This window comes from Martes martes (assembly GCF_963455335.1).
Source record: "Martes martes genome assembly, chromosome: 6".
Lineage (NCBI taxonomy): Eukaryota > Metazoa > Chordata > Mammalia > Carnivora > Mustelidae > Martes > Martes martes.
The window spans coordinates 112,712,132-112,730,252 of NC_137893.1; the positions used below are offsets into that span (position 1 = coordinate 112,712,132).

The following is an 18,121-nucleotide window of genomic DNA, read 5'->3' on the forward strand; positions in this document are numbered from 1 at the left end:
CAAAGAAAATTGGATCTTGAACCAGCAGTGAGGTCTAAGGTGTTGGGAGAATAGCAGTCAGGGACATCAAGAGAGAAGGCAAACATAGCTGAGAGCAGGAAAATGAGGACAGAGAGAAGTCCAGCAGAGAAAGGACCACTTGAGATGTGAGGAAGAATGGCAGCTGGGGCATGAAAAAATAATGTAAGGAGTAAAGGGAGATTACAGCTTAGATAGAGGAAGAGATTCCGGGAACTCAGGGGATGTTGGAATTTAAGGAAGGAAATTGTATGGGCCTATGATAAAAGAAGTGATTAGTAATCATCAAATAAGGAACATCCCTTAATTAGAGGGCCAAAACCTGGACAGCCTGTACGCTGTCTTCCTTTTTTATATATATATATATTTTATATATTTATTGGACAGCAAGAGAGCACAAGCAGAGGGAGCAACAGAGGGAGAGGGAGAAGCAGGCTCCCTGCTCAACAGGGAGCCCTATGCCAGCTTGATCCCCAGCTCAGACCCAGGATCCCAGGACACTGGGATCATGACCTGAGCCGAAGTCAGATGCTTACCTGACTGAGCCATCCAGGCGCCCCTGCAGGCTGTCTTCCTGCCCTTAGAGGCTACTTTCAACTCAGATGCCGATCCTTGGTTCAGTCAGCTGTGGCCAAAATGACAGGATGCTGAACACATTATGCTGGACACAAGCAAATGTGCCTGACTTTCATTATTCCTGTGGGAGCAATGTAACTGGGAGGCATGTCCAATACAGGTTGCTGACAAGCAAAAAACAAAACAATAGGGAAAAACTTCACATAAGTCTTCACATTCCACAGATTGATACAAAATAACTGCTATACCTCGGTGAATGATCACCGCACCTCAAGTTCAGTAGACCCTTGAGCAGCATGGGTTTAAACTGTGCAGGTCCACTCATATGCGGACTTTTTTTGAGCATATACAGTACAGTGCTGTAAACGTATTTTGTCTTCTTTGTGAGTTTCTTAATAACGTTTTCTTTTCTCTAGCTTATTTTTTTGAAAGAACACGTCATATAGTACATACAATATACAAAATATGTTAACCAACTATTTATGTTTATCGGTACGGTGTCTATTTAACAGTAGAGTACTAGTATTTTAAGTTTTAGGAGAACCAAAGGTTATAGGCAGATTTTTTACTGTGCAGAGAGTCTTGACCCCCACATTGTTCAAGAGTCAACTGTAATTGGAATTTCATGGACAGTGTGTGGCACTGAGCAGAGATATGTGGGTATATTGAATGTAGAGACAGATCCATGTCCATGGAGAAGATTTAGAGTTTAGATAAGAACGCATAAGCAATCAATACAAGTTATCTACTGAATGCATTTAAGACGTTTCTCATCCAGTCATATTGATAGATAAGAAATGTGTGATATGAGATTATTTGTTAATGTTTTGGTATTCACTGAATATTGTACACCAGCTTTTGTTGAACTGTGTGTGTGTACAAATATACACTTAATTGAATTTATAATAGCCTGGAAATACATGAAGATATATATTTTTAACTAGCTATTTGTAGTCATTGAGATCTTAATATATTTCTTAAAACAAATGTAAAAACATATCGGCTTACTTAGTATTTGAACAGAGTAATTATATTCCTCCCACTGCGTAATCCACCTAGTTCCTAAATCAAAATAACTGGAAACGGCCCTAATTTTTAACTCTCTCCTATCCTCCTTCTAATGCATCTTTCCTCAATGCTTTTACCATTCCTAACCCCCTGAGGAGCCTTTTACACGTTATTTTCCTGTCCTTCCCATGTGACATTTTAATGTCATAGATAACACTGTATCTTTTATATACTGTGGCTCTTTAGAGGAGCACAAGCCATTTTATCTAAGAAATGTTTACCCCTCTTACCTGCACCAAGAACCAGTTATTATTTGGAAGCATATCACTCCCATTGAGATTGCTTCCTGAAATGAGTCATCAAGACTGACTGATTTTGCTTCCTACAAAGAACTCCATGATCATACACTGGAGATTACAGAGAACAGAGGTTTTTATTTCTAATTGCCAGCTGAAAGCTACCCAAGTTTTCTAAGTAAGATACTAAAAACCTCATCTGCATGAAGCTAGGAGACAACCACATCCTTAAATTATAAATGATAGAGAACAACTTTCAAATTCAGTGAAAACTGGTCTAAAATGAGGAAAAGCATCAAGAGCAGATACTGACTTATTCACCTAGTGAATAGAAGGTAGAGCTCTCTAAAATAAATGGCACAGCTTTGGAAAGCCCAGTCAAAAAATTTCTCACCTAGGGCGCCTGGGTGGCTCAGTGGTTAAGCGACTGCCTTCAGTTCAGGTCATGATCCCGGAGTCCTGGGATCAAGTCCCGCATTGGGCTCCCAACTCCACGCGGAGTCTGCTTCTCCCTCTCACCTTCTCCTCGCTCATGCTCTCTCTCACTGTCTCTCTCTCGAATGGATAAATAAAATCTTAAAAAAAAAAAAATTTCTCACCTAGAATCTGTGAGAACTTGGGACAGTTTTTTTTTTTTTTTTAAAGATTTTATTTATTTATTTATTTATTTATTTATTTATTTGACAGACAGAGATCACAAGTAGGCAGAGAGGCAGGCAGAGAGAGGGGGGAAGCAGGCTCCCTGCTGAGCAGAGAGACCAATGCGGGGCTCGACCTCAGGACCCTGAGATCATGACCTGAGCTGAAGGCAGAGGCTTATTAACCCACTGAGCCACCCAGGTGCCCCGAACTTGGGACAGTTTTAACACTGGAGAACACTGAAACAATGTTTTATGCTTCAAGTAGCAGTTGACATCAACTCAGAGGAGAAGCCTCATACGTTGGCTATGGCAGAGAGGCTATTGGGGGGACACTTAGGGATCAATATGGCAAAAGCTATTTGGTGTAGTTCACAAAGAAATAAACTGCTATAGCATAATTATAATACATAAGTCTTCATCACTGACCTTATAGAGATTTTGAAAACATCACTGGTCTGGATAATTATACAATTATTCAAAAATAAGCAAGAAGATGACACAGTCCTTCTAGTTCCAGGCATGACAATATGGTTTGCATCAGACTAACCTTCTCACCTCCAAACCAACAAAAACAAAAAGCAAATGTTTGAGGGTATTTGGAAGGAATAAAACAGAAATAAATTTGAAGGGCTTCTATCTTTGAAAGAAGGGAAGAACATGATATATGTGCCAAATTTACCCCAATTTTCTCTGAAGGTACTTTCTGATTTAGTTACATGGGGGTGTAGTCCAATCAGAAAGCAGGAGTCTTACTGGACTGAGGAGGCACATCACAGGTCAGGAACTGACAGAGGAAGGGAGCAAGAAACTGTGCATGGAGGGCTCCAAAACTTGCCACAGATTATCCTAAATTAATTTGTTGACTCCTGAGATGAGCATGCACAGGGAAAGACTCTAAGAAACCAAAAAGTGGTTTCTTAAAGAGCTGAGCAAAGATTCCAGTGGGTGCCCAGTGCTGGGGAGACACAGATTGCCTTCAAGTTCCACAATCAGAGGGGCTTGAAAAATACCTTTAATTTCTTGTACAAATTCCAGAAACGCCAAACTCTGAGGCTATGCATTACACTCTGTGAATAATGGTAAAGCTTTAAACCCAACTCTGAACAGGAACAAGATAACTTCTCTCTGCCAACCAAAAGAAAATTTTACCCTTATTGAAGGAAAATAAGAAAGCAAACATTCCCAGTGTCTGGCATCTAACTAAAATTTATGAGGCATGATTTAAAAATTAATTGAATAAAAAAGGACCAACTGAATAAAAACCAACAATAGAGTTTTCATATAGGGGCTTTAAAATATCCATGATTAAAATGTTCCAGAAAACATAGGATGATGGACGTCTTCTGCAGAGACCCGGAACCCATTCTAAGAGTTAAATGGCAATTCTAAAACTAAAAAATACAAAACAAAAATTTAATAGGTGGATTTAATGGCATATTAGAAGCAGTAGAACAGAGAATTCTTGAGGTGGTCAGTGAAGAGTATATAAATCTATGCACAAAGAGAAAACAAGTAAGTAAATTGGAGGAGGACATAAACGACATGTGGGGCATAATGAAAAGATCTAATCTACATGTAATTTGGATCCCAGAAGGAGAGGAAATGACAGTAACAATACTTGAATACCAAGGTACTGGCTGAGAGTTTTCCAAAACGAAATACATCAAATTACAAACCAAAATATTTCAAAAAATCCCAGCATGTAAAAAGAGAAAAAAAAAAAAAGTCTATCAATATCATGATCAAAGTGCTGAAGACTAAAGAAAAAACATTTCTTAAAATAATCTCAGGGGAAAGAAAGAAACATGAAGTTCACTAAAGCAATAAGACTGGCTGAAATTTTAACAGATAATATGAAAGCCAAAAAAAGCTATGGAGTGACTGAAAGGAAGAATGCTGTAGGGGAAAAAAAAATCAAACAAAGAAACAAAACAAAGAAATCTTCCAGCCTAAAATTTTATGCTTAGCCAAAACATCCTACAGACAAGAAGGAAGGAAGGAGAGGAGGAGGAAGGAAGGGAGGGAGGGAGAAAGGCAAGAAGGAATAAAACAGGAAGGAGAATTCATCACCAGTAGACCCGCATTCCATGTTGAAGGAAAATGTCCCCAGTTGGAAGCACTAAATTTGAGGAAAGAATGAACATTAGAGAGAGTTAATGATGATAAGGACATCTTGTGGTAGTTGAAACATGTGGAAATGGGGGCCTGTGTGGTTCCCTCAGTTGAGCATCTGACTCTTGATTTCAACTCAGCCCATGATCCACTGGTCATGGAAACTCCCTAAGATTCTCTCTCCCTCTCCCTTTGCCCCTCCCCACTACTGTTGTGTGCGTGTGTGGGTGCATGGGTGCATGCCTTCTCGTGCTCTCAAAAGAATACATAGAAGTAAAATATCTAAAACACCTACATAAAAGATGGAAAGGAAGGAAAGGAAATCAAGCTGTTCTAAAGTTTTTGCATTCTTCTGTAAGAAATAAAATGTCTAAGGAAGTTTCTAATAAGTCAAGGTACGTATTTTTTTAACCCTTAGGGTATCCGTTATTTATTCTAATAAATAATAGAAGAATACATAACACAGATGCTAATAGTGGAGAAAAAGGTACAGAATTAATCTACTTAGGCAAAAGTGGAGAAGTAGAAGAAACATGATGATTAAAAATAAGTGGCAAGTGAGAGGGTCAATTCCAGCTATCTCAGTAATTGCATCAAAAGTAAATGGACTAAATACTTATAACCAATGTCATGAAATCTAAAAAGGGAGATATCAGTGTAGGATACACAAATATTTAAATGGTATAAACAATTGTATGCTGGTAAGTTTTGCAGTGGTTAGCCAAACTATGACCAACAAGCCAAAGCTGGCCCATTGTGGATAAAGGTTTATTGGAGCACATCTATGCCCATCTGCTTATATATTATCTATAGCTCTTTACCCACCATAATAGTAAGCTTGAGTAATTGCAACAGAGACAATCTGGCCCACAAAGCCTAAAATATTTACTGTCTGGCTCTTTACAAAATAAGCTTGCCTAACCCTGACTTAGATGAGATGTACAAATTTCTTGGAAAGTACAGCTTGCTAAAAATGACATAAGAAGGAAAAACACTTTGAAGAGTCATGTATCTATTTTTTTAATGATTCTGTAATTATTTTAATGTTCTCCACAAGGAAAACCCCTCACCCATGTGGATTCACTGGTTAATTATTCCAAATATTTAAAGAATGAATGCTCTCAGGCGTATACCAATTACTCTAGAGAATAAAAAGTCAGAATAAAAATACTTCATAAAGCTTTTTGTGAGGCCAGCCTACCCTTGATAAATTTGATAAGGACATTAGAAGACAGGAAAATTACAAACCAAAATCTCTCATTAAAATAGATAAAAATTTGGGTTGACTTTTGGCATTTTGGTAAACAGTACTGTGAATTTATGTATATTACAGCTGTCTTTTAATATGCCTTATATTACTGGTCCCTTTTCAGGCTTACCATGCAATCTTGGTAGACATCCAGATTCTTTTGATGTGTTGAATATTTAGAAAGTATTTATCATTTATCAATCTTTTTTAAAAAATTCTTGTTTGAAATGAGTTTCTAAATTGGCTACTGCCATAATTTCATTGATTCACACTTATTTATACTTTATCATATATGAAATTGGTATGTATTTTACAATGATGGCATGCCATAGTTTAATTAGCAGCACTTTTCCTTTCTTAAAAATACATGGACTAATAATGTATCTTAATATTGATGACACCTTTGATTTGCATATAGGTTATCTTACCATCTTAGCCATTTTATGGTCAATTATATCGCATCAAGGCCTTATTTACAGTGTGAGCAAAAGCTATCATGACCACCAGACATCATTTGCAGTACCTATCAGTATGAGATCTCTAAAATTCTGCTAAGTTCAGGATGTGAACTTTTTTATTATATGTAGTTCTAGGATCTAGTAAGCCATAGAACAAATACTCGACCAGTTTCCTATGCAGGTTTTGTAGGTATTGGTTCTACCTGTAAAATAGAACTCTTACTCTTTAATGGTCCTCTTGCCACTTCTGATTAAATGAAATTTGCTCTCAACTAAATATTCTAAGATCAATTAATCATTTTAACAGAAAAACTAATTCTAATCTTGCATTAATATAACTTTGTCAGTAAATGACTCACATACCTTTCTTGTTATATTATGAAGATTTACATCAAATGAAACCAGTTTGTCAAAGTTTTGTTTATTTACTTATTTTTACCCTTCAGACTTATTGTTTACAACCACAATGAAACAGGGCAAATAATTCACTTTTCCTCAAATCTTCTACACTTTAAGGTATCCATTCAAGTTCTGTCTTTTACTATCTTCATTCACCTTCCAGTTGTTTTACTGTAAGAAATGATTTCCTTCTTTTCTTTTGATAAATAAAAGCACATCTATTATCTTGAATATCTATCCATGTATTTTAAAAAGATATGCCATTTTTGTTTCTAGTATAGAACCAACCACCAATGTTTTTTTTTTGTTTGTTTGTTTGTTTTTGTTTTTATTTGTTTGACAGAGAGAGAGAGAGATCAGAGGCAGGCAGAGCGGGGGCCGGTGTGGGGGAGGGAAGCAAGCCCTCCTCTTAGCAGAGAGCCTGATGCTGGGCTTAAACCCAGGACCCCAGGATCATGACCTGAGCCGAAGGCAGAGGCTTAACCCACTGAGCCACCCAGGAGCCCCACCAACCACCAATGTTTATTACAACTTTTAACCTAAGATTCTATTGCACCAAGAAAACTCAGAGGTAGATAATTGAGCATAATACGCTGTCATAGCAAGCACACCGACAAGTTACACAGCACATGTAACAAAACACCCACACACACAATATCCATTAGATATTTTCTTAAAGTTGCAAAAATAAAGGTAAACCTTATCAACAGCAAAGGTAATGTATACCACATGAAAATTAGAGACATTTTTATGTACATATATATCTATTTCCTTGGTTATTAACCAAGTTTTATATTCTAACTTAGAAAGTATCCAGATATTCAAAGATTTTTTATTAATTAATGAAACTTAATGCTAATGCTAAATCTTAAAGTTTAACTAATTAATCACTTGGAAATTTTGTTTAAGATGACACTCCAACCAACTTAATTACTGTCGATATCAGTTTTATCAAAATTATAGTACAGTTTAGTTATTACATAATTTTACATTTTTCATAATCTTAAGCATTATTGGAAGAAATGTTAGCTTACCCCATTAAGTAAAAACAGTCTAGGAAGTTTAGGAATTCTAGATAAGTCTGTCTGTCCGTGAGAAAATCAACCAAAGTCTTAAAAAATAAACTAAAAGCTTGTGCTTGTATAATATACCATGCTGATAAAATCTGTAAGAAGACATAAAACTATTTTTTTAAGTTGTGATATAACTCTCATACCATAAAATTCACCTGTGGAATTATACAGCTTAGTAGTTTTTAAATATAGCCACAATTAGGTGTACAACCATCACAACTATCTAATTCCAAAACATTTTTATCATACCCCAAAAGAAACCCATTCCCATTGGGGAAAAGAAACTCACTTCCCATTCCCTCCCTTCTAACCTTTAGTGACCACTAATCCACATTTGTCTCTGTGGATTTGACTGTCAGACGTTCCATTTAAAAAGAATCATGCAATAAGTAGTCTATTGTATCTAGCTTCTTTCATGTAATACAATGTTTTTAACTTCATCCGTGGTTATTATATTAATCAATACCTCACCCCTTTTTATGGTTGATAATATTCCGTTGTATGGATATACCACATTTTATTTCTCCATTCATCAATTTATGGGCATTTGGGTTGTCCTCTTTTTAACTGTCAAGGATGATGTTGATATGAATATTCATTTGTGAGTTTTGGTGTGGGTATGTGTTTTAAATTCTCTTGAGCCTATATCTAGGCATGGAATTGCTGCTCCATATGCCAACTATGTTTAACTTTTGAACGGAATTACTAAGTCATTCGGTAACTTTGAGTTTAATTTAACTATGTCTAAGTTTAACTAAACTGCCAGACTTTTCCAAAGCAGCAGCATTTTACTTCCCCAACAGCAATGTATGAGGGTCCCAGTTTCTTCAGATTCCCATCAACATCTGTTATTGTCTCCTTTTTATTATAGCTATCCTAGTGTGTAGGAAGTGGCATCTCATCATGGTTCTCATAAGGCTGTTTTTAAGCCAGTTTATCAGACTAGTTTGATATCTCCAAGGATTCACTTTGATCATGGATTTAAATTCTTATATTAAAATTCTTCTGAGTTAGCAATTTCTTGAAAATTTTTTTTCTTAAAAGGCTCTCATATTCAAAGTATCGGAATTTCAGTTTCTTTTTTTCTCTAGGGAATCTTTAGTTACCTATATTAGAATTATATAAGTACTTACTCATCTTTATAGATCAATCAGAACAAGAGCTCTACTGAATTTTTTTCTATTGAATTTAAGATCCCTTGGGATCTAGTATCTATCTGCCTGGACAGCTATCCTTAGGGTGCACAGAAAGTAAGAGATTTTTATTATCAATCAAAAAGACTGTTTTTAAGCATTCAAAGAGAACTAGCAACTCAGTTTTACACTTAGCCATAGGGCCAAAATTAACACTGAAGACCTAAGCCCAGACTTTAAAGAGCAGTTCTTTTTTCAGTATGCACAAGACATTTTCATGAGCGATGTGAACTTTTAGTGGCCGGCAGACAGGCATGTAAAAAGACTAACAAGCCAAATTTTTTATCATTTGCCACTCAACTTGTGATATATCCTGATTTCTGCCACCCCAGAGATTTAATTCCAAGGATGGTTTTCCTCATTGTTGGTGCCGTTAGTGAGGAATGTGCTCATAGTTACAACAAGCAAAATAAGAGCCAATTTACCAAGAACCAGAAACAAACAAGCAAAATAAAGAAACATAGAAAACCAGAGTCAGAAAAAAAGAAGCAGAAATTGAAAGTCATGTTTATTTGCCACTGGGTTAAAGGCAACCTTGAGTTTAAGGAGTCCATGGGTGCCCTGCTCCAGCAAAATAGTTTAATTGTATCTGGCAGGGTGTCCATGTGGGCATTTTGATGGGACTCCCCAAAGCAATCAAAACATAATTCTCAACATTAAAACATAGTAATAAAAAAATGGATAGCATATGTTGAAATTTCAGTGAGAAAACCAACAGGATGATAAACTGATTCCAAAGATGATCCAAGAAACTCAGGTACATACACACACACACACACACACACACACACATACATACGTATACTGTTATTGTGTGTGTGTATATATATACATACTTGTGTGTGTATATATATATATATATATATATATATATATATATATAGAAAAAAGAATGAATGCTAGAATAAGATTATGAATTTAGATTCAAAACTAAGTAATATTCTCTAGGTCAGTAAAACCATAACCTTTGGAGTTACCCTATCTTCTACATAGTAATCATTCGCTCCTTACCAGTTTTATTCAAGTTAACATCTCACTTTAAAGAGTTGTAAAATATTTGGATCATAATTACTGTCAGAGTAAACAGTCAAAAATTTTACATTTCCCTGGAGGTCAGATGACCTTTAAAGTGGGCTTGTTAGATAATGCTCAAGGAAGGCATAAAAAGTAAAGTACTTTTTTTTCTTGGTCTCAAATCCACATTAGACTTTTTTTCTAGGGGGAAATTATTCCTCTGAGCAATTGGAGAAATGGAGTATCTTGAGTGTGATATGAAAGATAAGCTATAGGGCAGTTTTTCAGTTGGATTGAACATGTTATTTTGTTGTTTAAAGATTTTATTTATTTATTTATTTGACAGACAGAGATCACAAGTAGGCAGAGCAGCAGGCGGAGAGAGAGGAGGAAGCAGGCTCCCTGCTGAGCAGAGAGCCCGATGCGATGCGGGGCTCCATCCCAGGAACCTGGGATCATGACCTGAGCCGAAGGCAGAGGCTTTAACCCACTGAGCCACCCAGGCGCCCCTGAACATGTTATTTTTGAGAGACCTATCCAAACATCAATGTTCACTGACAGCTGGCTATCTAAATCTGGAGTTCAGGACTGAGTACAGGTGGAGAAAAACAACGGAATTTGCAGCACATGGATAATATGTAAAGCCCAAGACCAGACTGAGGCATCTAGGGAGTTAGTCTCGTATGGAGGAATATAGGTCAGAGGGCTGAACACTGAAGAACTCCAGTATTTAGTGATGAAAGAAAATAAAGTTCTTTTCAGTGAGGCACAGTGAGATCATGAGAATAAAGTGTTCCCTGATCGTAGAATCAAATGTTTTGTCACATACATGATTTATTGAGAGGTCAAAAGGGTAAGAACTGTGCAGTGATAGGATTTTGCCATGTAAGGTCACTGGTGACTTTAAAAAAAGGCAGCTTTGGGTGGCTCAGTCAGTTAAGCGTCTGCCTTTCAGCTCAGGTCATGATCTCAGGGCCGGGGGGCAGGGGAGGACTGAGTCCCACGTTGGGCTCCCTGCTCAGCCAGAAGTCTGCTTCTCCCTCTCCCTTTGTGTGTGCTCTCTCTCTCTCTCTCTATCTCAGATAAATAAAATTTTTAAAGGGGGGGGCAACTTTGGTGAAATAGTAGGGACAAAGCCTGATTTAAATTAGTTCAGGGTTGGGCGCCTGGGTGGTGCCTCTGCCTTCAGCTCATGTCATGATCTCAGAGTCCTGGGATCGAGCCCCATATCGGGCTCTCTGCTCAGCAGGGAGCCTGCTTCTCCCTTTCTCTCTCTGCCTGCCTCTCTGTCTACTGTGATCTCTGTCTGTCAAATAAATAAATAAAATCTTTTAAATAAATAAATAAATAAATAAGTTCAGGGTAGAATAGGAAGAGAGGACATACAGGCAACTGCTTGAGGAGATTTTTAGCCAAAGTCAGTAGCCAGAGGGAGAGGAAATATCAAAGAAGAAAGGTAGGGTTTATTTTGTTTGATTGATTTTTAAAGATGGATTATATCATAATATTATATTATATTATATCATAATATATTATAATCATAACTATGATTATATCATAGTCCATTTTTATACTGACATCATTTTTTTTTACTTCCTGTTCATAAATCTTTAGTTCACTCAGCAATGGGAAGGGCACTATGGCAAATCTAGTGATGCGTAAGGTGCGTGCTGATATAAAATATCCAAATCCGAATACAACCAATAGAAACTCGAAAACAGAGGGCTGGGAAACAGAAGTCATGATACTAGAGAGACTCTCGGGAGCTTTATAAAGCAGAAAGCATTAAAGTACATCCTGAAGTATTTAGGCACTAAGTTAAACTAAGTGACAGGAATAGTTTTCCAGGCAATGGAAGCAGAACAAATAAAAGGATACAAAATAGGGGAATAGAAAGCTTATTTGTACTAAAACAGTAACCTTCACACAGATTAAAGTAACCTGATTAGACTCCAGAAACCTCTCCCCTCAATTAGGTAAGCAGAATTGAAAATGCCTTCACATGTTCTCACTGAACATTATGATATTCCAAATTCTTTATATTGTATAAGAATGCTTTTAAAATTCTGAATAAAATATTTTATTTTTTGAAGAAAAATTACAGCATTTATTCACAAAAATCATTTTAACATAACTTCTTAACCCCCTGAATGGTCATCACTATACAGATTTCCTTAAATTTTTTCATAATTTTTGTCAACAAAGTGTGTTCGTGGTATAGTGGTGAGCATAGCTGCCTTCTGGACTTTTTTCAGATAGTGGAACATTTCATTGCTGTGATTAAATGTCCATGAAAAGAATTTTGCATCTTCCTAGCTCATCTCAAATACATTTTCAGAATAGAAGTATTGTTGAAGACATTTCCCTATGCTTTTAAACTTTTCTATAGCCCAAAGAACATTCCTGAATATTTTACAGTAGTATTTTTGTGAAATAACTTTTAAGATACAAATTGAGAGTTATAATAGAATTCCATTTTTGTGGAAATAATGGGGAGAGAAAAGGTAGATGCTAGTTTATCCAGACTTTATTAAGGTAAAAATAAAATCATCAGAAAAGAAGTTTTCAATAACCCTGCGACAGGTATTCTAAAAAGAGTGATGAGAGGTGGAAAAACTACTGACTTCTCAGTCACCGGCATTTGATTGAAGATGGACATGATCACTGCAAAACTGAACAAATTGTGACATTGCTTCATATCCTCCAGTGGAAGTCTGCAAGTAAAATTGTAGAAAAAGCAGGTAGTAGGAGTGGACTTAAGGAGAGGTGACAGATTTAGGTCATGCATTGAAATAAATTGTGAGGACACAGAAGAAATCTATCGTAGTATTTCTCAGAAAAGAAGGTCCACTGGAATTGGGAATACAAACCCCACAGGAATCAGTTTTGAACCAGCTATATGTAATACCGTCTTCATTAATGTTTCAAAAAAGAATTTGCATAAAGTGCATAGCAAAACTACCAGGTTTGCACATGACTTTACAAATGTTGAGTTAAGGGAAAGCTGATTAGAATAAATTGAAAGAATACAAATATTAATATTAATAATGTGGACCAATTCAGGTAATACAGCTAGGGATTAAAAATTCCAAATGATTCCTATCAAATAGAGGTCTCCTTTTTCAATTCGGTTCATGGAAGGATCCTAAGGATCAAACAGTCTTGTTTCTTTTCCATAAATTCTGAGGCTTCCACAATCTCACTCTTTCTGAACTCATCCCGTATCAATTTCCCTTTCTACTGAAACACTCATGTGACCACAAAAACGTTATGTGATCCCAAGAATTTCTGTTTTATCATTTCTAATCATATTAGGATTTATTTCAACTTGAGTATTGAATGTCATCACTGTTAAAAGATGCTCTGTTAATGTATTTTGTACTTCAAAACAAGAAATAGAAAATCGAGGTGGTGGTGAGAGTCATGTAAGCCATTTTTGCAGATATTTTAAGGAACCATAAAATAAAGAGGGTCATTTCAGATATAGCAAACCAGGTCTTAATTGGGCCAAAAGAGGCCAGTCTAGATGGATAATATAACTGCATATGCAGTATAATTTAAAATATATGAAGAATCCTGACATCTGTGACTCCCAACTTGTTTGCCCCACCTTTCTCCCCAACTCACAGACATACATTCACTTTGGCAAGTTAGAGACGGTTTTTTTCCCCACCAACCTTCCATGTTGTCTGAAAGTCTCAACAATAATTTTCTCACTTAGGAGAGACGTACAGTAATTTACTCAGATAAATTAGTATAATCCAGGAACATAGATAAGTAAGTTCTGATAGGGAAGAAAAAAGAAAAATCTCAACCTGAGCATGTGAGTTTGAAATGCTAAAAGGGGAAAATCAGTTGAAATTTGGAAGAGATACAACCTGAGAGGACAAGGAAGGAAGGAGGGAAATGTGATTTTTTTTTTTTTTTGCCTCATTAGTAGTCTGTCCAGACTCATAAAGCAGGAGGTATCAAATAGCAAGAGCTATCTGTTAGTTGGAACTAGAACAGTAACTGTTTTCAGTTTTTCATCTTATATGGCAAATCCAGAATATCCATTTTTAATAATATTTTTTCCTGAGGAATGTATATGAACTTGTCTTGTTGATTTAAATATTTTTGTTTTTCTCTGAAAGTAACATTAGTAACTATGAAATTAGTCAGTAACATTAACCTCCCTGTGGATAACACTGGTTGCATTTCTTCTTACTAAAAGTTCATAGATTCCTGTGTTGAATTACTATTGTTTTAAGCTCACATCTAGTCAATCATAGCTGTAAGACTACTACTCAATTGACTACCCCCCCCCAAAAAAATTTGCCTGGATTATTTCAAAATAACTTAGATTTAGAGCTTCAGTTATGCTGACCTGTAATTTATGGATGCGTATATGTTTTTACTTTGTAAATATAGTTCATTTACCCCTAAAATGCAAGGCAGACGGATGGGGACTTCAGGAAGAGCCATCATGAAGAGCACCAGTGTGAGTGGGGAGATGTATACACTGGAGCATAATGACGGCAGTCAGTCCGACACAGCTGTGGGTACAGTCGGAGCAGGTGGAAAGAAGAGGAGATCCAGCCTGAGTGCCAAAGTGGTTGCCATAGTGTCTAGAAGGAGTAGAAGCACATCCCAACTAAGCCAAACAGGTGAGTGAAGTGAATTCCATTTGGACACCTCGAGTTCTTGCTGGAGAGACAAAAATGGATCCTCATGCTGTGGCTTGTGAGTGATTGTAGAGTGTACGGATTCTTCTTTGCAAAAGAAGTTTATTTTTCTGTCTCTAAAGATCTGTTACATGTGTGCGTTTATTTATTTATTTTTTCCTGTACAGCTGTCTAACCTGGTACCATTTGTCGATCTGTAAAGTGGTCAGATACTTTTCATAAGTTAAAAAAAAAAAAAGTAAAGCCATGTTTATAAATATGCAAGGAAATGCAAAGAAGTATTAAAGATCCAAATTGATTTATATGCAAGAAAAGCAACAGGATTCTCCTTTTCAAAATGTTCCATAATATAATTACCTATAATTTAGGTTCTATCTATATTTTTATGGAAAAGAAGGTCAGTTGTGCAACTTGAAATATAGTCTTCAAGGTACTGTATGAACATAATTATTGAACTGTAATTGTGTTTTCAGTGCAAGTTAAAAACCCAGCACTTATTTTTACTTTAGAAAAATGGGTCAGTGGATTTGTGCAATGAATGTCTTAATACAAATTTGAGTTTCAGATATTTTCTACTGCTTATAAACCTTAAAAGCTTCATGTCCTCAAGGTATATAGAAAAAAGCAAACACAGCAAGGAGGATGGTTATTTCTGTACTACAAAATACTTTTTAAATTGCCCCAAATTACATAATATTTGATCAGACATACCAGATAATTCATTACTATGCTCAGTACTGTGGAAAACTAAAGGTAAGTGAAATATTGGTTTGATTTAAATTGTCAGCACTTCTTTCTCCTGTTATAACCATTCACTCCATATTTTTGTTTCCTAGCAGCAAAAGTCTTGTAACAAAATTTACTCATGCCAAAAAACTTTCATGAAATTCTTTTTATAGTTACCTTGGCATTCTGGAGAGTATCTATTTTAAAATGTGCATTCTAGTGGACATATTTGCAAATAAAGGTAGGAAATTGAGCCATTGAAAAACTGACCTGGAATGCACAGCTATCTCAGCAGAGGTTTGTCTTTCTGAGAATCACAGGATGAACCTAGGTTAGCGAGTGTCTCTGTATTGGATTAGCCTCTATGCCATCCCACTGAGATGAGCTGTTCATTGCGACGGAGAATCTTTTCCTAGGGTCAGACTTCTTCCTGAGGAGTAGGAGGCATTGTTCATTTGTGTTGTTTGATTTGTCTCATTTTTAAAGGTGATGCTTCTTGGTTTTTGGTATCGATGTAATGATAGTTTACAGTGTGGGGTGTGGATAAGGCTTCCACCACCAGATTTGAAAATCTTTCATCACTTAGATGAAATGGAAATGTTCTTTGATCAACCAGTGCTTCCTCTGTGAGGTTTAGCAGACAAATTATCTTCTTAATCTAACTATTCGTAGTCTCTCTTCTTTTATTTGTCCCCTATAGTTAGTTCACTCTCTATTATTCACTAGTTACATAGAATTATATTTTCTTAGAATAAAACACAACAGTAATTTTACACAGGAACTGTACTTGCTACACGGCTTTGTAGGTGATAGGTTCATATGAATGTCATTGAAACACTTAGCCTCTTTGCTTTATTAATTTAAATTTTATTCCATTTGTGGTCATTGTTGAATTTCAAATAATATTTACCTTCCGAAAAGATGCATTATTAGTAACTTCCATGGAATAACCTACTTGAGGGGATTAGGTTGCAGTGTAAGGGAGCAAAAAAAGACATAGGATCCCAAAGCCAAGCTCACAAAACAATCCTATTCCAAGGTGACTCAGTGAATCAACTTTTACTTCATCTCAGTAGGACTCAATTTGCTCATATACAGGGTGGGTTGGACTAGATGTCCTCCTATGAACTTTCCAGATATAAAGTTTTATGTCTCTTTTTCTATATCATAATTTTACCTGTTATTTGAGAACATATTCTCATTCTTCTCTCTATCTTTCTAAAGCAAATGACAAAGGGTGACAAACCTCGGTCATCGTGCCGCTTTGTCTCAGTGCATTGTCTTGTTTTTCTCCCTGTTCTGTGGAGAGGAAAACAGCCTTACTCATACATTAAAACAAGCTGTGTATTCTGTGGACTAGAATGTATTACGTTTCATGTAAATATTTAGTTATTTTAATATGAAAAAAAAAAAAAGACTGATTAAGCTAGGGCTTCTCTTATGGTGAACCTCTAATCCAGACAGCCTGGGTTACAATTTCTCTCTCCTCTGTCACACCCACAGCAGATAATCAGGAAAATATGAAGCACTTAGAAGTAAAGTTTAATCAGCTCTTTTTAGAATGATTGATTACAAACACATCACTTTTTTTTGTTTTTGCTTTTATAGCCTTTAACTTGCTCAAAGGAGTATATTTGAGTCTTTGAAATCAAATAAAATTTTTTTCAACAAATTGAAGAGCATAGTAAATTTTATGCACACACATATACTCACATATGTATATTTACTATGAAGAGTATTTACTATGCTCTTTTATATATATATATAATTATTCTTATATATAATTTACTAGTCTTTCCAATTACATATAATTACTCTTACAGGATATTTCAATTGTAAATAATATTAATACTTTTAAATCATCTTTACTGCACTGTTTATTCATAATGAAAAGAACTTCTTTAAATATGTATTTTTTAATAAGAAAGTGACACAAACAGGACATTTCCAATGACTCTAGGTGTTACCACCGGTAAATGTCTTTAGGCGATTCACATACCTAGCTAAATACCTATTCAGTACTTAGTAGCTGAATTAGATTAAAACATGAAGTAGTGAAAGAAAGGAAAATTGTAAGAAAAAGCTCCTGATCTAGCAATATTTTGGAGCTGAATGAAGCTCTGAGTAAACTTAGTGCTAGGCTTTAGAACTCAAGATAGATTTTAGCTTATGCAGGTTTAGAGGCCCATCCTGTGTACTGTGAGGATTTGGTCCCTCCCTCATAGACTAAGTATATGACATTCCCCCAGTGGTAATCCCCTCCTTACTTAAAAATAAAGGCATTTTCGAGAAGCATCTATACATCTGTGAAGGACCATCCCTAAATGACACCCTCGCAATTACCTACAAGTATAATTATTAGTATCATAAAAATGTGTCTAAGTGAATAAACCTATTAATAGAGTTACATTCTGGAGCCTTTTCCATGCACTCTTCAGTTATATACATGCATGTGTATGTACATATAATTTCACTTCTTTATTGGTCACAACAAACTTGTAAGTACCATTACTTTTTTTCCCATTTTGAAACTGGAGAAACTAAGGCATACAGTGATTAGGTAATTTGTTCAAGTTCCCATTGTAAGTGTCTGGCCCAGAATGTAAGCCCAGGCTTCCAGGTACCAAAGCCTGTGCTCTTAACCCACTGTGCAAAAAAGAAGAGTTTGAAATAAGGTTCAGCAAATATTTAAGC

The 18,121-nt window shown here is 35.9% G+C and overlaps 1 protein-coding gene across 50 annotated transcripts in view; it reads left to right on the forward strand.

Moving 5' to 3' along the window:
- Nucleotides 1–18,121, forward strand: part of RIMS1 (regulating synaptic membrane exocytosis 1) — a gene marked incomplete at both ends in the record, with an annotated part of 221,064 nt that overhangs the window by 137,045 nt on the left and 65,898 nt on the right. For 28 of the 50 annotated variants that reach the window (XM_080806176.1, XM_080806177.1, XM_080806223.1 and 25 more), the window contains one exon: nt 14,448–14,683. The exons of 16 other annotated variants lie outside the window; for them this stretch is intronic. In XM_080806176.1, the coding sequence (XP_080662302.1) occupies nt 14,448–14,683 (236 nt within the window). The remainder of the gene's footprint in view (nt 1–14,447; nt 14,684–18,121) is intronic. 6 more of the 50 variants (XM_080806178.1, XM_080806181.1, XM_080806224.1 and 3 more) reach the window with 1 other exon arrangement.